The sequence below is a fragment of the Cynocephalus volans genome, chromosome 7 (genome assembly GCF_027409185.1).
Source record: "Cynocephalus volans isolate mCynVol1 chromosome 7, mCynVol1.pri, whole genome shotgun sequence".
Classification (NCBI taxonomy): domain Eukaryota; kingdom Metazoa; phylum Chordata; class Mammalia; order Dermoptera; family Cynocephalidae; genus Cynocephalus; species Cynocephalus volans.
Window position 1 is genome coordinate 87,494,702 of NC_084466.1, and position 22,635 is coordinate 87,517,336.

The 22,635-nt window shown below is 39.8% G+C and overlaps 1 protein-coding gene across 1 annotated transcript; it reads right to left on the bottom strand.

Moving 5' to 3' along the window:
* Positions 1–6,271: 6,271 nt before the first annotated feature.
* On the bottom strand, positions 6,272–13,610 carry SAP18 (Sin3A associated protein 18). The gene is made up of 4 exons (XM_063103353.1): positions 13,461–13,610; positions 13,156–13,265; positions 7,801–7,923; positions 6,272–7,552 (listed from the first exon to the last, which is right to left on the bottom strand). The coding sequence occupies exons 1-4, from the start codon at positions 13,587–13,589 to the stop codon at positions 7,396–7,398; spliced, it is 519 nt and encodes a 172-aa protein (XP_062959423.1). The 5' UTR covers positions 13,590–13,610; the 3' UTR covers positions 6,272–7,395.
* Between the last annotated feature and the right edge of the window lie 9,025 nt (positions 13,611–22,635).

Below are 22,635 nucleotides of genomic sequence, written 5' to 3' on the forward strand. Positions count from 1 at the left end.
ATTTCTTGTAAGGGTGGTCATGTGGTGGCGAACTCCCGCAGTTTTTGTTTGTCTGAGAAATATACTATTTGCCCTTCATTTCGGAAGGATAGCCTTGCAGGGTAGAGTATTCTTGGCTGGCAATCTCTGTCTTTTAGTATTTTGAATATATCATCCCATTCCTTTCTGGCTTTTAGGGTTTGTGATGAAAAGTCTGACGTTAATCTGATCGGGGCTCCCTTATAGGTGATTTGACGCTTCTCTCTTGCAGCTTTTAAGGTTCTTTCTTTGTCTTTGAGTTTTGCCAATTTGAGTATAACATGTCTTGGAGAAGACCTTTTTGCGTTGTATACATTTGGAGATCGTTGAGCTTCCTGGATCTGAAGATCTGTGATTTTTCCTATACGTGGGAAGTTTTCTGCCACTATTTCGTTGAATTTGTTTTCAATGCAATCTCCTTTTTCCTCCCCTTCTGGAATACCCATGACTCGGATATTTGAGTGCTTAAAGTTGTCTGATCTCTCTCTCAGATTTTCTTCAATGCCTTTGATTCTTTTTTCTTTTCTTTTTGTCTGCTTGTGTTATTTCAAACATCCCATCTTCAAGTTCAGAGGTTCTCTTTTAAACTTCCACAAGCCTGCTGGTTAAACTCTCCATTGTGTTTTTTATTTCACTGAATAACTTCTTCAGTTCGGCAAGAGAAAATTCTGCTACATTTTTTTCAGGGCATTGATTTCCTTGTACATTTCTTCTCTCAGGTCCTGTATACTTTTCCTCGTTTCATCATGATGTCTAGCTGAGTTTTCTTGTATCTCATTCAGTTTCCTTAGAATTATCACTCGAAATTCCTTGTCAGTCATTTCAAGGGCTTCTTGTTCTATAGGATCTAGAGGTTAAGAGTTATTATCCTTTGGTGGTGTACTTTTGATTTTTCATATTTCTGGTATCTTTTCTTTGATGTTATTCATTGTGGCAGGGGTTTTCACAGTCCACAGGTTTGACATTATTGACTAAGATGTTGCTGTGGTTGCCAATTTGGTATGGCTACCTCAGTGACTGCTCAGTTGGCCACTAGTGCCTTGCGTGTGTGGTTGCCTCGGGTCTTGGGCTTCTCTGGGGAGCCACCTCTCTGGTCAGCTTGGACTCTGCCAGGCTGCTGGATCACGGGGTGGTACCACAGGGTGTGTGGTCTCTGCTGAGCTTCCACCTCCCGTGCTGGACTTCTCCCTGTTCCGTGCACTCTGGCCCAGGCTGCTGGGATGCGCCGAGGTACCGCAGAGCATGTGGTCTCTGCAGAGCTTCCCCTTCCCCTGCAGGATGTCTCCCTGCTGTGTGTGTGCTAGGCCAGGCTTGGGAGGGAGCCGTGTGGTGGCGGTGAAGCCTACCTGCTGCTGGATCATGCGGTGGCGGCCCCCTCACAGGGTGTGTGGACTCTACGGAGCTTCTATCTCCCTTGCTTGACGTCTCTGTGCTCCATACACAGTGGGCCGGGCTGCTGGATCGTGCGGCAGCAGTGTGGTCCCTGTGGAGTTCCCGCCTCCCCTGCCGGACGTCTCACTGCTCCGAGCCCACTAGGCCAGGCTGGTAATGGAGCCAGGTGCCTGCGGTGAAGCCTACCTGCTGCATCATGCAGTGGCGGTCCCACAGGGTGTGTGGTTTCTGCGGAGCCTCCGCCTCCCCTGCCGGTTGTCTCCCCACTCTGTGCGCACTGGGCTGGGCTGGGCTAGGCTGGGAATGGAGCTGGGTGGCAGCAGTGAAGCCTATCTGCTGGATTGTGCGACGGCGGCCCCACAGGGCATGTGGTCTCCGTGGAGCTTCTGCCTCCCCCGCTGGACGTCTTCCCATTCTGTATGCACTTGATGTTATGTTTTTATAGTTTAAATTGGTTGATCTGTGGGAGAGTGTGATGCTAGGGACTGTCTATTCCGCCATCTTGACCAGAAGTCCTAGGACTCTCTAGTCCAGAGACTTCTCAGCTTGCAAAATGTTGTGTCATTGTTCTTGACTTCCAATCTCCCCTACCTTGAAAGTTTACGTGTTTTAGGTTCTGTTGAGATAGCCCTTCTCATGCAAAATCAGGGTTGTGCTTTCTGAGTTAGTCTGGATTAATATAACTGCCTCTTCAGTGGTCTCTCACTTTCAATGTTTGCCTCTGTTACAGTAGTTTACAAGGCTGGGAAGTCCAAAGTCCATCTGGTGGTTGCGAGAGTGACCCATCTCACATTGCAAGATGGTGGAAGCAGAGAGCCCCTCCTGTGATTCTACTTTCTGTTACTCAGAACGGTGATGTTTCCAGCTTCTCAAGCTTCAAAGATTGGGGTCTTTCAAGTGTCTTCCCACTGCTCTTAAAATGAAATCAAAGATCCTTAATGTGGCATATGTGACCTTGCATCATCTGGTCCAGCTAGATGCTCCCTTCTGTACTATGCACTCTAGCCACAGCGCCAGCTTCCGTCTCCTCCCTTCTTCCTGCTGCAGGGCCTCGTGCACGCTGCTCTCTGCTTAGAGTACTTTTTCCTGTCCCCTCTGCTTCACTAGCTCTCGCTCATCTTTAAGCAGTAGACACCTGCCATTTTTGTCTGCCCCCCACTTACTACCCATAAGAACTTACAGCTCAGCTCCAGACTCAACCAAGCAGCATCACAATCCCTGACCACTGCAGTCAGGGACCAGCATGTGACCCAAGTCATGTCAGTGAGAGCCAATTCTGGAGGCTTAGGGAGGTGCTGGAAAAAAGCAGCACACTTCTTGTCTGGAGATGCAGAGGTGCCCCTGGAGCTGCTGGCCATGTCCTCCCACCATGAAGGGAGAGCCTGTCTACAAATGGATCCCACACAGGAGCCCTAGCAAGAGTTGAGGTGTGATGACTGAGTCCAAGGATCAGCTAGGCCTGAAGCCAGCTAAATGGACTTTCAGCTAAATGATCCAAAACTTTTTGTACTTAAGCTAACTGGAGTGTTCTTATTTCAAACTTTAAGAGCCCTGGTTGATCTACTTCAGGTCTCAGATTAAATGTCATTTTATCAAAGACTGTACCTATCTTCTCAGTCTCAAAGATAACATCTTAGTACTTTCTCAGCACCCTGTTCTCCTACATAGTACTTAGTTATACTTAGTAAAATTTGTAATGAAATATTTTTTGGGAGTACATATATTTAATGTCCATCTCCCCCACTGGGCCACAAGCTCAGTGAGGGCAAGGGCCTTGATTGCTTGCTTTGTTCAGTACCCTGGTACCTAGCAACTTAATATATTTATTGAGTGAATTAGTGGTAACATCAAACAATAAGATTTTACTATGCCAGGCACAGTTCTAAATGCTTTACATTTATTAACCTATTTAGTTCTTAGACTAAATTTTAAGGTAGGTACCTGATTTTTCAGATGAGTTAATTGAGGCTTCAATGATTGACTTTCCTCTCCCATGTCCCATTTCCCACCCCAAGTTTTGTTGGTTGCCAAGCCTTGATGGTCTCTGACATCTCTGGGATGTTCCCTCCCCTCTACCATCTGCCACTACCCTGATTCTTACCTAGATTATTCCACTAGCTTCTGACACTCCTACCTTTTCATCTTGAACTCCTGCCAAAGTCAGTGTGTAAAGTGCTCCGTTGATTTTGAGTTCAGTCATTTCCTCTTTTGCTCGTGCTGTTTATCTGAGATATAAACCCCACTCCTTTTAGGATCTGGACAAGCTCAAATGCCATCTCCAGAAAACCGTTCATTACCACACTAACAATATTTTCTTCAGCAATTCTCTCTCCTGACACTTTTCTGTCCACCTTTTATCATCAGTATTTGCACCTTCTTTCCTCCTCACTTTCTGAAGCAGGATCTGTACCTGTCAGACTGATCTTTGTATCACCAGCCCATAGCTCCTGGTTCATAAGACAGACACTCATTTAATATATTTTATTCCTGAAGTACTGGAAAGTGAGGGGAGTTAAAGTAATCTGGAATACTGCAAATTTACTGCCAGTTTCTAATTACTATCTTTAGAATTTACAGATTGTGAACATCCCTCAGAAGGTTCACCTCACTGATAATTTAAATTGCTCTCATTTTATCAACTCTTGTCTGTGAAGTTTTCTTTGGAGTTGGTTATAACAGGGCTGGCATGCTAGCCAGGGTAGGACAGGAAATTCTGAACAGCCAAAGGCACAAAGTGAAAGAGCTAGAAATGCCTTTTTCTCCCCCTTCCTTTCAAAATAGCTGACACTGGGGCTGGCTGGTTGGCTCAGTTGGTTAGAGTGCAGTGACATAACACCAAGGTCAAGTGTTCAGATCCCCATACCAGCCAGCCACCAAAAAATCAAAATCACTGACATTTATTGAAAATTCACCATCTACCAGACTCTCTTCTAAGCACCCTTTCATTGACTCCTCCCAACGGTTTTATGAGATAGAAGTGTCATTACAATACCAACATTCCCAGGCTAAGGATTTTTGCTCAAGTTACTTTATAGTATAGCATTCAATATTAAAATTGACTTTAGGTTTAAGCTTATTTCCCCTCGTAGGGCTTTCTTATGGGGAAAGGAATAAATCCATTAATCCTTTCTAACAGAATAAACATACTTCCCTCAAACTTGTTCCATTGCAGACTCCGGGAAATTACAGCTTATAGCAAGAGCAACCTGTATCTAAGCAATAAAAGACAAATCAGAACAGGTGCACCTCATCTGTCTGCTCTTATCACATTCAAACTGGGCGCCACGACCATATCATTTCTTTTAAAAGCAGGTGTTTTGGGTTTATATAACTAAATAAAGCAGGTCTACTCACTCTACATGACTATCTTAGCAGAAATTTATAATTGCAGGGGATAGCTTCACTCCAAGAACAGTGTCAGTGTAGTGTGGGTGGGAGCCAGACTGCAATGAATTGAGGATAAAAGAAACTATGAAAGAGCACTATTTTCAGAAATGTACATTTCAGCTAATCCTCTTGTTGGCTCCCTAGGTCCATATACCCAACTTTTGAGCTATTTAAAGTAGGCCTCAGTCTGGGCTGACGTTTTAACTAACCTAGGCCTTGATCTCATCTGTAAATGGAAAACCATACAGTAATTGTATATTGGTTGTGAATGTTAAATAAGATAATAATAAAGTTGCTCCTCAGCACAGTATTTGGCCCAACTAAGCACTTAAAGCATAATTATAAGCTTGGTTTTAGAGTGTTGCCTTCTCAGTTTCACAAAAGCCAAGTTTGGAATTTGTGTTTGATCAAACAGAAGAAGGTAGACCAAGTTTAGCTCTTTATTTCAGAATAACGGTGTAAATGTTAAAGAATTTTAAACCTAGCCTAACGGTTTAATGCTTTCTTCCTCCCTTCATACCTGCTCCTCACAATAGCGTGCACATGCACATGCACGCACACGCACACACACACAAGCACACAACTGATGTCTGAAACATTATCTTAGTTGTTGATTAGAGTATGGGTCTAACAGTCCCAGGTTTTGTACACTGAGGAAGCTGAAAAGACATTATATATATGCAATGCCACATACTATAACTCACATATACCAAAGGGGAAATTTCAACTCCAAAATACCTATGAGCAAGTGAGGCAGAGCAGATACTAAGAGCAGTGAGCAAGATGCTATCATGATTACCATTTATTTCTGTTATATTTAAGGAAACAGCTCAGTTACTACTCAAAGCCATATATTACTTACCAAAGCCAGAGGTAAACAAGGCCTAAGCACAAGTCTTAGCATTATATTCAATAATAAATTCACTAGGTATTAACTGTACTTTTTAGTGGAAGACTGAAATCTTTACAGGAAAAATTCCATGTTGGAACTAAGGGTGGAATTTGGCAAACCAGTCAAATCACTTTATTTTGAACTAGAGAATAACTTGGAATTATTGGAGAGCCCTTGTAAGAGTTTACATCATATGAAAAACTGGCTTACACACGTCCTTTAATTCCCACCCTCTTCATCTGCATAGTAAACAGTTTTTTCCCCCAGATAGGAAGGTAATTGTGGCTATTCTCCAAGAAATTAGTTTTAAATTAAGTTTATGGCATATAGAACTAAAGTCTCTCCACAGTGTAGTAGAGGCACCAGGATCCAGGTTCCAGCCTGGTCCCTGCCACCGTTGACTGACTTTGCAACAGTGACACCAATTCCACAGAGTCATTAGATTTTAAATGGCTGCTTTTGTATGTACAAAATAAAACTAGTGAAACTTTACTTTGAGAATCACTACTAGTACATATTTTTCATTCTGGGATATACATTTTTAATTTTATATTGAATAGACTAAAATAATCAGGCTTGCTGCACAATGCCATATTGTTTATAAACATCAAAATAAGAATACAATAGAGCCATGGAAGATATAGGGTTCCATTTTTTACTAAACTCTACTTTATGGCTAATAACTAGTACTTATTGTTTCCAATCTGTCAGGCGCTATTCCAAGCTCTTTACAAACATCTGATCTTCACAGTCCTAAGGGCTATTATCTCCATTTTTACAAGGAAAAGAACCCAAAAAATCGACTCAAGTAACTTGTCCAAGGTTGCAGAGCTACTGGTGCAATCAGGATTTAAATGTTTTGCCCTGCTGGTCTTAATCACTAGGCTGTACTGCCTCTCAAATTAGATACACACCAGCCCCCAGCACATAACAGGATGTGTGATTGTCTGCTCCTTAATCAACCTGACCTCATCCCTGGCTCTTCTCCCTTGGCTTAAGATTCCTCTTTCATCCCTCCCTACATTTTCAGATCTTCCAGGTAGACCTTTCCACCCTTACCCTAAGTTCTAACCCTTGTTTCCTCTGTACTGGTTCCTGCTTTCAAAATACCCTATTCCCCCCACTTTTAAAGCATAAAAAGCCCTCATGGCACCTGTTCTCCTTTTCTCTAACCTTTTATGTCATTGTACCCTGATCAAGGCAAGCCAGTCCCTTCCAGCACTGACAGCTTCTTCGACTTGCATCGGCTCATACTACTCCAAGATGCCATACTACCTCATTCATTCTAACTGCATACAATAGTCTAAACCACAAGCTCCTGCTGAATTTCACACAATTCCATGGCTTTCTTGTGCCCTTTTGGGACTTAAACATACTTTCCTCCACTATTTAATATAAACCCCAAATAGGAGATCAGACCCTGTTCCCATGCCTCCATTAACTTTGACACTCAGGCTGATTGCACACATATATTTAACAAAACAGTTTTACACAAAATGCTAAGAGCACTTTATATTTTACAGAAGAGCTTGACATACTGTCTATATTCATACAACAGCACATCCAAATCTAACTCCTAAATAGATGCATTACAATTTGTTTAAAATTTAAAGGCTTACTGGCAATGATCAGAGGATGAAAAAGAGTATGTGAGTTTATTTTACACAACTGACTGAAAAATAAATTCAAGAAACAGTAAATAGAATTTAATATGGCCTCATGCGCCCTGAAGGAGGTGGTGCCCGATTTGGAGGGGTAATTGCTATGTCCAAATAATCTCCTATTTGGAACTTCTGCGACTGTAGGGTCATGGAATCATCAGTCCCCTTTCTCCCAGACATGGTGCTGCCAATCTCCTTAACTCTGCAGGAAAGGAAATCAACTGTTAATGGACCACAAATCAACAAAACCTAATTATGTACTACAAAGTGAATATGAGACTAGATTTGTTCCATCATAACACAGTTCAAACATTTAAGTACTATATTAAGGTAAACCAGATATTAATATAAATCCATATTCCCCCACTAAAATTCATTGAAGGGATTACCATTATCAGTTAAAACATACCAAAAACAGATTACAGGAATTAACAATGAGAAGCTACCTACCGATAGCCAGGTCTCTTAAGATCCGTAAAAACAATTGCAAAATTGAAGTGTGTGCCCTTCTTTCTGGCTTCTGGGTAGACTTCTTTTACTAAACTAGTCAGTTCTTTCAAGGTTGCATCCATCCTGAATTTTTTTTTAAAAAGACATTTACATTTGATTAATCAGCAATAATATAACAAGGATACTGACAATGAGTTAATTACATGTATCTGTCCTGTAATTTAGACTAAAAATGCTGGGTATTATACTAGAGTTTCATTTTTTAAAGCAGCTAAAAATACTATCTGCCTCCAAAAACTCCCTGTACAAGCCACACTATTGGAAATTTCGATGAATTAAAGTCAGACTGAGTGCAAAAAAGGACATCAGAGATTCCATATGCTATCTTCTGTTGTATGTAACATCTTATGGCCTAGTGATTTACCTCTCTAAGGGTGACTAGTCTAAATTAATTAAAATACACAAAATAATTTTATTTCTTATTTCTACAATATGTACTCTTTGACATTCTAGCATCCCTGAAACTGGAATGCATCTTAGAATCAATGTGCTAGGAAAGCATTTTCATAAAGATGTGCAGTGTTCTTTCTTAGAAGGAAACTTACGAGTTTTACAATAGATGGAGTCCTACAGCCAACGAAATACATGAAATGTTCTCAAAACAAAGCACAGGCTCCTTTCACAATATAGATTCTTAGCCTGCAAATATTTATTTGAACTCGGATCTTAATACGAGGGTACTTCAAAAAGTTTATGGAAAGATTTGTATTATCTTTTAATTCTATTTTTCCATGAACTTTTTGAAGTACCCTCATATAGTTCCCTGAGCTAATATGGCACTATCTGGAAAAATCTTTTAAAATAAAAGTATCTTAGAAATAATAACAACCTGGTAGACATTTTTATATTGTTTCTTTCATGACAACTAGGAAAATGAGATGGATGGTCTGGAACTGGAAACATCGCCTACAGAGTGCCATAAAATGGCACAAGGATATTAGGCACTTCTAAAGAATGAGAATTCTAATGTACAGCATCGGGCAGGGAGTTAAACATCAAAGAGTTCCAGACCTGAAGAGTTTAGTTTTAGCTTTGTACTCCATTTATAAATCTTCACCACACCATACTCAAATAAACCAATGGCTTCAACAACACTGAGAGTAAAAATATCCAGGATGGCTACATCATCTTTTATTTTCTACTGCTACCAAATCTTTCTCAAGATTCCCATAACAAAACTCAACGGTCTTCTCCCCAAAACATGTCCTTCCCCTCATATTCTGATCAAGAATACCATCACCCACTCAGTTGCCCAGGTAATATCCCTAAGCACTGTTCAATTCTTCACATCTCCATCCTGTTACAAAGTCCTGTTGTCTCTACCTCCTAAATACATACTAAATCTATTTCTCCTCCATCTCCACCATCATTGCTTTATTTCAACCTCATTATTTAATCCTCTATATGTTGCCTTCAACCCATCTCCATCTCTCTCTCTCTCTTTTTTTTTTAGTTTGTTTTTGTATAAAACCGTTATGTCAAGTAAGTGACACCTATTGCTATCTCCAGGGGAGGAGTCCCACTAGCAAAGAGCACAGCAATGCCTACAACCAGGATCTGCAGGTGTCAGAGTTACCAAGAAAGACATGACATACACTAGCAATGGCTAGAACAACACTTTGCTCACATAGAGAAGAGACAGAGGAAGGTCACCCTCAATAGTGACAGAAGACCCCCACAGCCAGCACAGATGGAGATGGTCTACACACCCCTCTCATGCTGCAGGCAAAGGACTCCAGTTCCCTCCCCAGTGGGAACAGATGTAGCAGCACAGTGCCAAATGACCCACAGACACAGAACAAAGAAGTACACATCAAGCCCAGAACAGGGAAAGATATTCCCAAAGAGATCTGCCTAACACAGGCTGTGAGGGTCCTTTATTTGCATGGAAATGTTCCGGATCCAACACCACTCTATGCAGCCGTGCTAGTGGCAAGAAGCTGCACATGACTGCCTTTCCCAACTTGATACATGCTCATTATTTATAAAGGGGAAAGCCATATGCAAGAATGCAATAAATTATATACCAAATCTTACCAATCAGAAATAACCAGTGATGTGAGCATCACTGTAGGCATCTTTTTGTGCATATATGCAATACTATAGAAAAAAACATTAAGACATCAAGTTTCTTATACATACTGAGACTATAATACAAAAATATAATTCATGGTATAAATATTATTCATTTTTAATAAAAATTTAACAGAAGGAAAAAACCAAGTCAAACTGGAGGAAATTACAAAACTTCAGATAAAGACACACCTAATTTTGTAGCTTATTTTTACTTTGTTCACATTCTATTCTGCAACGATTACCCTAGTTATTTTACCTTTGTCCACAATGAACCCCAATGTTGGCAGAAACGGTGTGGTCACACTGATTTTCTTTTCTGTCTTGGAGGTGACTTTTTTTTTTTTAAAACCTATATCAATTTTTCTCATACACAGCATATACTTATGATATATACCAGAAAGGACTCTTTCTTTCTAAAAACCCCTCCCATATTGTCTTCTTTCTTATATTAAACTTGGGGAATTTGGTTCACACCTTTTATCAGTTCTGACAGCATTAACCCTCCACAAGCTTCCCAACTTTCTGAGGACTGTCTTCCCAGACCAACAGTTTGGAGTGCCAAATGTCACTTTCTATTTTTTTTTTTTTTTCCCAGAACCCGCGGCTCAGCACTACCAGCACTGCACTCTCCCAAGTGAGCCACAGGGCCGGCCCCAAATGTCACTTTCTGATCAGTAGTCTAAAGCTTGAGAACACAGGTGGAGAATATAAGAAGGGCTCACTTGGGGCTGAAGTCTTCGCTTGGTGACTATGAGGCTCAGTATTGTGTGTTAACTTGGCAAAGCTACAGTCCCCAGTTATTCAACCAAACACTAATCTAGCTGTTGCTGTGAGATATTTTGTACATGCAATTAAAGTCCATAACTAGTTGACTTTACATTAGGGAGACTGTCCTATATAGTCTGGTAGGCCTCATTCAATCAGATGAAAGGCCTTAAGGGCAGACCTGAAGCTTCCCTGAAGAAAATCTTGCTGTGGACAACTTCAACTCATGGCTGAGAGTTCCAGCCTTACCTTTCTGAGAGCCTGCCCTAGAGATGTGGGCTGTAGGTGACCAGCCAGCCCCCACAATTATGTAAGCCAATTACTTGCAATAAACCTCTCAATCTCTCTCTCCCACTAGTTGTTTTCTGGTTGAACCTTAATAGTGACCTAGATAATTCTCTTCCAATAACCTGTTTAATAACCACCCAAGCACAGAATATATGTAATTCCTACGGTATTTGTCTAGTTCCCCAAACTCCACACAGCACCTGGAACTTTGGCAAACTCAATCTGCCTCTGCTAGGCTCCTGTGGACTTCTGCTCCTTTTTCCTTGATTTACCTACCTACTTTAGTCCCTCAGTCTACTTTTCCAAATTGAGAATTTAAGATTTAATCTTCCCTCATTACTGCTTCTGGGAGTGGGGGCAGGGCTCTATGCTACCCCCACACCAACCATCCAGTCTTTCAGAATCTTTGCCTTCTTTGGCTACCATTTTGGATGTAACTTAAGGTTGTACCTTCCTTGCCTGATTGCAATTTATGGAAAGGACAGTTTAGGACAGAATTTTTTTGTAATTTTTTTTTTCTTGATTGGGCGTAGGTCTGTGGAACAAACTTACCCTGCTATCTTGACCCTAAAATCTTAGTATTTATTCATCTGCCTTCTGATAGACTGAGCTCACTACAGGGAGGGGTTTATTTTATAACCTCAGGATCTAAACACTGCAACTGGCAAATAGGAACTCTTATTTGTTGAAAGAAATACACTTTAATCTCTGAAAAGAGATTTTCATCAAGCCGTTACGGAACAATTCTTCCCAATAAGTTAAATCAACCTTCCTGGAACTTTTACCCTTGAGTGATGAAGTAAAAGAACTGTGCTACTACATAAATTTAACAAGCACCTCCAAAAAAAATAATAAGATCCCAGTCTTCAAAGAACTGAGTTCTAGTATACTGGGCTTACAGTTTGAAATTGCACACTTCTTTGGTAATGTAAAATCGTGCAACTGCTGTGCAAGTTTGGCAATTTCTCAAAAAATTAAACAAAATTACCATGTGACCAGTAATCCACTCCTAGGTATATACCCAAAAGAACTGAAAGCAGGCACACAAACACATACTTGCACACCATCATTCACAATAACAAGGCAAAACAACCCAAGTGTACATCAGCAGATGAATAAACATAATGTGGGGTACACATACAATGGATTACTTAGCCTTGAAAAGGAAATTCTGGTAGATGCTACAACATGGATGAACCCTGAAAACATACTAAGTGAAATAAGCCAGTCACAAAATGACAGATATCATCAGTCCCCTTATATGAAACATATGCAAATTCATATAGACAGAAAGTAGATTCGAGACTACCAGGGGCTGGGGGAGGCAGGAAGTTATTGCTGAATGAATACAGGGTTTCTGTTGGGGGGAGAAATGATAAAAGGGTTTTAGAAATAGATAGTGGTTGCACAACAATGGGAATGTTATAAAATGTCACCAAACTGTACACTTAAAGATGCTTAAAAAAGAAAATTTGATGTTATACATATTTTGCCAGAATAAAAACATATTTTTAAAACCTACACATCTTTTACTGCTACTAGAAAGCCACTATGGTGTCAATCCAAGGAGTTACATGTAGCACTAAAGACAAGCTTGCAGCATGCAACTGTCCTAGTCACACCTGCGGGTAGGGGAGGTATCCACCAGTCTTCAGTCAACACACACCAAAAGATCTTCCATTAAGCTCTACGGCAGAAATCACTCGGTTTGGGGTGGTGATTTATTTTTTATTTTTGGTGCTATGGCACTTAAGGCTTAATATTAAGTGGAAATGCTCTTTGAGGGTAACAAATACCACACAACAGCATTATTCCCGGTTACCATATTATCCTAGTACCATTTATTCGACTATGAGTTACTTAAGGGCAACTGCCTCATTTTAATTATCTACATATCGTTTTTGCACCAGGCAGCCCTAACAGCGATAGTAATCCTGGATCTGTCAAATTTTAACCCAAAGTTTTAACACTTATAAATGCATTACAAGGCGGGCAAATAACCTTCTAACTAACAGAAACACCTCTAAGTTTCTGAGAGCTGCCCAAAGGCCCCAAATGGAATAGAGAAATTGAAATCAAGGCAGGTAACTCCCCGCTAGCAAAGGCAAGTAGCTGATGCCGCAGGTCCGCGACGGGAGTCCCTGAGCCCGCCCCCGCCGCCCTCACCAAGTGTAGATCTGCAGCTCGCTGGACGGCACGTTTCCGCGGGAGAACTCGTCCATTCGGTGGTGGCGGCCGTTATTGGTGGTGAAGACACGCAGCAGCAGCGGGCATGTCTGGAGGAAAGAGGGAAGGGCAGAAGTTCAAGACAGCGGCGGTGAGCCGGGGGCTCCCTTCCCTTCCCGTGGTGTCGCGGCCTCCCAGCCTCCCCAGAATCAAAAACGCCGCCTGCTCCCGCACACAGGCCGCGCCTCTCCGCCCTGCTGGACCCACTCCCCTCTTCCCTGACCCCACAGCGCCGTGGCTCTCACCTTCTCGCGGTCGATGGGCTTCTCCGGTTCCTTCTTAATTTCCTCCTGGGTAACGCGCGACTCCACCGCCATCTTCCTCCTACGGCCCGCGAGACACTCGCCCTGACCTCCGACCCCCGCAGCGAGCATGAGCACGGAGTCTCTCGCGAGGAGAAGGCCGAGGCTTTATAGCGGGTCAGGGACGGGGCGGGGCATCTCCCAGCGCAAGCGCACTTCACTGCGTGGCGCGTGAGCCCGGGCCGGACGCGCCTGCGCGTTGCATCTTCGGGGAAAAGGCGGGCTCTGGCGTCCGTGGGGCGGAGCCTCTAAGGGAAGCGCCGCGGTTAAGTCCCTGGGCCGTTAGTTGCTGAGGTTTTTTTTTTTTTTTTTCCGTAAAAGTTCAAAAAATGTTAAATAGTGTAATGGGTAAGCCTCGCCCTGGGAAAACCACCTTCGTGATCATGGTATCGCCCCTGCCAGGTAAGTACAAAAAATGTTAACTAGTGAAGTAAACTTAAAGTGGCGTTTTCTCACGTAGTGATGAAAACCTTGTTGAACACAAACGCTCAGGAATATTACCGGTGGTAAGCGAGAACCTTCCTTTAACATCAGCAAAATGTTGATCTCCACTTTCTGGTCAAAGGATAGCAGCCCCGCGCGGGCACCCCGCGGCCGGACAGAAGAGGCCCTGCGAAGCGGGCGCCGGAGCCCCTGCAGTGAGTGGTGATGATACCGTCGCACCGGGGAGATGGAGTGGGCTTTTTTCCACACTACATGTAAGAATACTTCAGAAAGTTCCTGGAAGAGTAGAAGTAAAAGATAATGCGACCTTTCCGTGAACTTCTTGACGTACCCTCGTACACAAGGCACACAAGCCAGGTGGATCAAAGACCTAAATGTGAACGGCAGAACTAGAACTTAGAGGAAGTAATGTGTTAGGATAGCTTCATGATCTACGGATAGGTATATGTGATGCAAAAAGCACGACAGAAAAAATTGGTGCATTTGATCAGATTAGAACTGGAAAAAACTGACATTCAAACTACATTATAAAGAGAGAAAAATATAATCTACAGAGTGGGAGAAGATATTTGTGTTGCATATGATTGACAAAAGGTGGTATCCAAAATATGTAAGAACTAAAGAAAAAGACAACACAATCGAAAAATAGGTTAAATAACCGAACAGATGTTTTAAAACCGAATAAATCCAATGGCAAAAAATATATAAGGTGCTCAAGCTCATTACTAATCAGGGAAATGCATTAAAACCACAGTGATTGGTTTTAATTGATTGATTTTTAAATAAACTACACCAACTAGATTGGCAAAAATTAAAAATTCTGGCAATAGCAAGTTTTGGTAGACTAATGAGAATTCTCTTCTACAGTTGGTCAGTCTAATCTAGTATACCCACTTTGTAAAGCAGTTTCAGATTATTTAGTACACTTCAGTACGTATACTGTCATGTGCTGCATAACGGTGTTTCAGTCAACAACTGACTGCATATATAACGGTGGTCCCATAAGATTATAATGGAGCTGAAATTTTCCTATCGCCTAGTGAAGTCCTAGCTGTCATAAGTTGGAAGAGCAAAGCATTATTCATGTGTTTGTGGTGATGCTGGTATAAACGAAACTGCAATATCAGTCATATAAAAGTACAGCACATGCAATGATGAACAGTACACAATACTCGATAATAAACAACTCTGTTACTCATTTATGTATTTACTATACTAATGCTTTTTTTTAAAGAAACATTTTATTTGTGATTCAACACAGTTATATTTTAGTAGTTATATAATGATTTATTTTGCACTTCTATTTCCCAAAGATCTTTTTGTTATTTTATTTTAGGATTTTTAAAAAATTGGTAATTACCTCTGAGAAAAGAAAGGGATTGTGATAAAGGAGGGGCAAATGAAGTGCTTCTGGAGTGCTGACAACATTGTATTTTTTACCCAGGTGACTATTACATAGTTGTACATATTTATGGGGTACAGAGTGGTAATTCAATACATGTATACAATGTGCAATGATCAAATCAGGGTAATTAGCATACCCAGCACCTCAAATATTTATCATTTGTGTTGGGAACAAAGTCTTCTTACTATACTATGCTTTTTATCATTATTTTAGAGTGTACTTGAGTTAGCCATAAAACAGCCTCAGGCAGGTCCTTCAGGAGATTTTCCAAAAGAAGGCATCGTTTTTGTAGTAGATGACAACTTTGTGTGTTATTGCCCCTGAACAACTTCCAGTGGGACAAGATATGAAGGTGGATATTGATGATCCTGACCCTGCATTGGCCTTGGCATTTTGTGTGTGTGTGTGTGTGTGTGTGTGTGTCATTTCTAACAAAAAAGTTTAAAAAGTAAAAAAATAAAAATAAAAAACTTAAAAACAAAAAAAGCTTATAGAATAAGGACATAAAGAAAGAAAATATTTTTGTACAGCTGTAAAATGTATTTTTTAAGCTAAGTGTTATTACAAAAGAGTTAAAAAGTTAGCAGCCTGATAACACCAAGGACACAGGTTTCTATGCCAATATACCACCAGCCACCAAAAAAACCAAAACCAAAATAAAAATAAAAAAATAAAAGAGTTGAAAAACTTTTTAAGTTTATAAAGTAAAAAGTTTACAGTGAGCTAAGGTTAATTTATTATTGCACAAAGAAATTTTTCTTATAAATTTAGCCTAAGTGTACAGTGTCTATAAAGGGTACAGTAGTGTGTGGTGATGTCCTAGGCTTTCACATTCACTCACCACTCACTCATTGACTCACCCAGAACAACTTCCAGTCCTGCAAGCTCCCTTCATGGTAAGTACCCTATAGATGTAACATTTTTTATCCTTTATATCATATTTTTACTGTACCTTTTCTAAGTTTAGATATGTTTAGATACACAAATACCATTGTGTTAAATTGCCTACAGTATTTAATAGAGTAACATGCTGAACAGGTTTGTAGCCTGGGAGCCATAGGCTATACCATATAGCCTAGGTGCCTAGTAAGTTATACCATCTAGGTTGTATAAGTACACTGTAATGTTCATGCAATGATGAAATTGCCTAACAACACATTTCTCAGAACATATCCTTGTCATTAAGTGACACATGACTGTACTTTAGATCTAACAATTCTTGCTCCTTGGCGTATATACTCTACAGAAAACCTTGCTCAAGTTTATCCAAGGACATTATAAGAATATCCTTTACAGTACTGTTCATAAATACAAAATTGGAAATAGGCCAAGTGTCCCTCAACGGCACAATAGTTCAATGAATTGTGCTATACTATACAGCAACAAAATTTCTAAACAACAGTGGAATACAAAGCAACGAAAATGTACAAACTACAGCTGCATGAAAAACATGAATCTCACAAACATAATGGTGAGTGTAAGAAACCAAAGACAAAAGAATACATATTGTGCGAATCCATTTTTATAACATTCAAAAGGAAGCAATACTAAAATATACCGTTCAGGATGAATCCCAGGTGATAAAACTATAAAGAAAAGACGAAGTAATTATAATTACCAGAAAAGTCAGAATGGTAATTACCTCTGAAAAAAGAAAGGGATTGTGATAAAGGAGGGGCATATGAAATGCTTCTGGAGTGCTGACAACATTGTATTTTTTACCCAGGTGACGATTACATAGTTGTTTGAATTTAAATTACTCTTTAGAGACTATATTTATGTTTTATGCATGCTTCCATGCCAATGCTGTACTGTGCTAATTTAAACCACAGTGAGATTGCATTTCACTTTACTAGACTAGCCAAAATGTAAAACTCTCACAACCAAATGCTGGCAGGGATATGGAGAAAAGGGAATTCTTATAGACTACTCTCATCCACTTTGGAAGACTGGCATTACCTAGAAAAATTGGATACGTGCACACTTTAAGACCTGCACACCTTAAGACCTGAATATTCTATTCCTCTTGTATACCCCAGAAAAACTGTGGCACATGAGCCCAAGGCGACAGCTGTGGTCTGTTTGTCCCCTCCAAAGCTCATGTGGAAGCTTGATACCCAGTGTGGCAGTGTTGAGAGATGGGGCCTTTGGGAGGTGATTGGATCTTGAGGGCTATGCCCTCGTGAATGGATTAATCCATTCATGGATTAATGTGTTAATGGATAAATGGGTTATCGTGGGAGGGGTGCTGGTGGCTTTATAAGAAGAGCAAGTGAGTATATTAATAAGCCCTTGATCTGTGGCCCTGTGATACCCTGCATCACCTCAGGATTCTGCACCAAGGAGAAGGCCCTCACCAGATGTGACCCATGGGCCTTGGACTTCCAAACTCTAAATCTGTAAGAAATTATTTTCTTTATAAATAACGTAGTATTAGATATTCTGTTATGAGCAACAGAAAATGGATTAATATGGTGACATTTTGAATAATGTTCTAACATCTTTATTCATGATAACTGGAAACAATACAAATGTCTACCAAGAGTATATTCATAAAATGGAATACCATAAAGACTTGGAAGTAAGTGAATAATCAATACACTTTTTTGAAAAGGTAGAATAAAAGAAGCAAGTCACAGAAGAATACATAATAGGATTCAATTTATGAAAAGCTCAAAAATGGGAAAGCCCCAAAAAAATATTGTTTAGGGAAACAAACACAAGTGGTAAAACACTAAATTCGGGATAGTGTTACCCCTGAGGGTAAGTGCAGGTGATGCAATTTATGAAGGGCATCCAGGGCTTCTAAGATACTAGTAATATATTCTTACTCACCAGGAGGGGTGTGGTTTGTCATTCTTTAAATTGTAGCTATATGTTTTAGATACTCTTTTGTATGTGTGATTTAGAAAACTTAACAATTATTTTTTAAATTGTGCTTAGGATGGGACCTGGCAGGCAGGCAATGTTCAGTTATTTATATTTTTTAATCTTTTTCAGAACTTCCATAGTATAAAAAGGCAAACACATGAGGACACTCTAATAAATCAAAAAAAGAAAACATTGAAACTATGAAAATGAAGAATCTTGCAATCTTTTGCTGGTGATATTGAGGGGGTGTAGCTTCTTAGATACAAACTCATCTTGGGACCTTTCCAAATAACCAGCTCTCATCAAAATGTAATTTCCCAATACCTTGAGTCAGTAGAAGCCCAACTAACTATACTTTAGGATATTTAGGGTAGCTTTTTAGTATCCCTCAGTTCACCTACTTAGCCTTGTAGGACCAGCTCTGAACACAAATTATAATATTTAAGAGTATACTTCTTTCCTCTTTTTCTTTAGAATTTACACAGACAAGTATTTCACGTCTAGGTATATACTCCCAAAGAATTGAAGGCAGGGACTCAAACAGATACTTCTACGCCAATGTTCATAGCAGCATTATTCACAATAGACAAAAGGTAAAAACAGTTTAAATATTCATAAACACATGAAAAGATATACAGCAGTCGGCCCTCTGTATTTGTGGGTTCCATATCCATGGAGTTAACCAAATGTGAATCAAAAATGTTTGAAAAAAATTGCATCTATACTGAACACATACAGCTTTTTTTCCTTGTCATTCCCTAAACAATACAGTGTAACAACTATTTATAAAGTATTTACATCGTATTAGGTATTATAAGTAATCTAGAGATGATCTAAAGTATACTGGAGGATGGGTGGAGGTCATATGCAAATACTACATGTGCTGTTTTATTTTAAGGACTTCAGCATCCCGGATATTGGTATCTGCATGAGGTTCTGGACCAATCTCCCATAGATACTGAGGGATGACTAGACATAAAATGGAATATTATTCAGTCTTTAAAAATAACGAAATTCTGACACATTACAACATGGGTAAACCTTGAAAACGTTATGCTGAGTGACATAAGCCAGACACAAAAGAACAAATATTGTATAATTTCATTTACATGAGGCCCATAGGCAGATTCACGGAAAGCCGAATATTGGTTACCAGGGGCTGGGAGGAGGGGGAGTGGTAAGTTATTGCTTACTAGGTACAGAGTTTCTGTTTGAGGTGATCAAAAAATTCTGGATATGGATTGTGGTGATGGTTGCACAACGTTGTGAATATAATTAATGCCACTAAATTGTACACCTAAAAATGGTTAGAATCATAAATTTTATATAAAATTTTATCACAATTTTAAAAACTTTAAAAAGAACACCTGAGGTGTGTGAAAATCTGGAAATAAGTCATCAAATTTTCTCCACTCTTCTTTTTCTAGTCCCTCTCTTTTACATGTCCCAGCATTGTGAATTGGGGGAAAGGCTGATTATCCTAAATAAAATCAGAAATAAGTAATGTGAAGTTTTACGGAATTCTTCAGTTGGTCACTACTACTCCATGGTACTCTGCTGTTCAGATTAATAAGTATGGCCTTCTGATGGCAGGAAAATAAGTACTCTATTCTTGAACATGATACAAAATGTGTTTCTGGAAAAGAGTTAATGGAATGTGTTATTCAAAAAATTTTCTGATTCTTTATAAAAGTTGTGGATTATAAGTTTGAATATCTCAGGGGGATTATTAAAGCTTTTCAGATTCCTAAAATGACACTCTTCCCTTCAGGTGCATCTGTGGGAGACAACTTTTATAGCATTTATAAGCACAATATTTATGGGGTTCTGCCTCAGAAAGAGGTGTGTGTAAACAGTCTCAGTAAAGCGTCTGCCTGTTACCAAGGGTAGAAAAATAACATAAATTTCCGTAACATTCCTAGAAGAATTAAGCCTACAGGTAGTATAATTATTACTTAGAAGATAGGTTGCTTTTTATTACTCCAGAACTCTTTGTACTGTTATAAATGAGCACACCTGCCTGTTTGGCATCAGCACTACAAGCAACGCTACACGAACCAGGCCCGATGCTCCCCATGGTCTTGCATGTCACCCCTACAGCTGTTCTTCACACTACAGCCTGAGGAGTAGTGTTTTAAAGTCCTAATCCCCTGATTTAAAACCTTCAAAGGTTAGCTCAGAGCTAACTAACTAGTTAGAGTGCAGTCTCATGACACCAAGGTCACGGGTTTGGATTCCCGCACCAGCCAGCCACCAAAAACAATAAAAAACTTCAGAGTATCCCACTGCAATTTAGAATAAAAGCCAACTTCCATACTAAGGTCCTGCTGACCCCCTTGCCCTCCTCTCCTGCCATACCCCTAATTCACTGCTCTCCAGCCACGTGAGCCTTCCCTGTTAGTCACCCCCCAGACCCTTGCCGCATCCACAGTCCTCACATGATCGAGGTCATCTCCTCATAGAGGCTTTCCCAGCTTCCGTAAGGTAGAGTTCTCCCTCCCTGCTCCACTGGGCAGTGGCCTGGTTAATTGCATATAGCTTGTCTCCTTTCCAATCTACTTATTGTCAATCTCCCTTTCTAGAGTATAAGCTCCCGAAGGGCAAAGGTATATTTACACCTCCAGCTCCTAGCCCAGTTAACACAGCGTAGCACATAGCTGGTGCTCAGTAAACATCTATTGAATGATAGGAATGAACAGTTGGGTAAATTACTAAGCTGCTTCCACTAAAATAAACTCTGAGGCACAGGATTTGGAAACTCATTTTTCGACCAGCCTCTCAGGTTGTTCTGAGCACCATCTCATTTACAGTACATTTTAAGCCAATGTAGCAGAATGAGGAGTCATACTGCCTTTTCAGAGAGTTGAAATATCTCTCACTTTACTCTCTTTTTTAAGCATTTGGATGATTACACTGAAAATGGTTTTTAAACAGTCACTTCCTCAATAGTATGCAGAGTGTCAAAAACATATTTACCAGAAGCAAGTTGTAGAGGCAACTATGAAAGTTTAATCAATGGTTGAAAGCTTGGGCTTTGAAGTCAGATCTTAAGTTTACATTTCAGCTCAGTCACTTGCTTGCTGGTTAATCTTGAGCCACTGCTCTGAGTCACAGATTCCTGATTCATAAATTAGGAATAATAAAATATTAATAATGAAAGATCTATCTAGTATTTCTCTGTTATGAGAAATAAATGCATCTAAAATAGTTGGTACAGGGAAAGGGGAAAAGGGATAGTGAAAGGTTGGTTAATGGACAAAATTACAGCTAGACAGGAAAAATAAGTTCTACTAGTATACAATAGTGCCTCTATAACTAACAACAATTTATTGTATGACGTCAAATGACTAAAGGAGAGGTGCTTAAATGTTCTCATCACAAAGAAATGTAAATTTTTACGATGATAATTTGTTAGCTACCCTAATTTGATCACTACACATTGTATACATATGTTGAGATATAACTCTGTACCCCATAAATATGTATAATCAATACATTTCAATTAAATAAAAAATAAAATAATAAAGTAGTTGGTACAGTGTCTGCTGTATACTAAGTATTCAACAAATATGAGCCATTATAATCATCATCACCATCATCATCATGTAGATTCTGTCGCCTTTTGAAATGAGGTGAGAGGGTCACATTAAGAGGCTAATTCCCTCTAATGCCAAGAGAAAAAATTACTGTCATAATTATTTGTTTATGAACATTTGATAACTCATCATGCACATTCAAGTAAAGATATCCTAATTTTCAATTATTGCAAAATATTAAGAGCATATTTATTCAATTAAAAAATAAAGCAATTGTGGATTTGTCAAATCTGTACAGAGTACTTTTGGGGAAGGCTTAGAGTGACTCTTCTGGCCCTGATTTTGAGATTGCATGTGAATAAAAATCTCCAGTAACTTAGTGGTTCTTTGGGATTAGGAAATGTGTGTAAATAGATGTCTTTGTGATAATGATGGCCACCATGGCATGAATAAAATTTAAGGTCCTACCTTATATATACCTGACACTTATTTTACTGTTAAGTATGTTAAATTTTAGTGTTAAATATTTTTTAAGTGATTAAAGACATTGTAGTGTGTTTAGGTAACAATCTCAGTATCATATTCTCACCTTTCAGATGGTGATTATAAGGTAATAATAATAGTTAACATTTACTGATTACTTTATCAGCTTAAGACAATAGGCATTTTATTTGAGCTGGGCTAAGTTAGGCGATTTCTGCTGGTGTAACTTGGCTTCCCTCATGCAAATATAGTTATCTGATAGCTCAATTTGGTGGTGGGGTTGAGGAGGTGAGCTAAATGCCTCCCACATCATGGTTTCAGGGCTCCAAGAAAGTGAAGTAGAAACTGCAGGGCATTTTGAGGACTTGGCTCATTAGAT

What these genes read in the sequence shown, in the direction of transcription:
- SAP18 (XM_063103353.1), bottom strand. Translation starts at nt 13,589, where the DNA reads ATGCTCGCTGCGGGGGTCGGAGGTCAGGGCGAGTGTCTCGCGGGCCGT. An exon ending in GAGCTGCAGATCTACACTTG is followed by an intron (nt 7,924 to 13,155) that starts GTGAGGGCGGCG and finishes AAAAAAATTCAG; the next exon opens with GATGGATGCAACCTTGAAAG. An exon ending in CTTAAGAGACCTGGCTATCG is followed by an intron (nt 7,553 to 7,800) that starts GTAGGTAGCTTC and finishes CCTTTCCTGCAG; the next exon opens with AGTTAAGGAGATTGGCAGCA.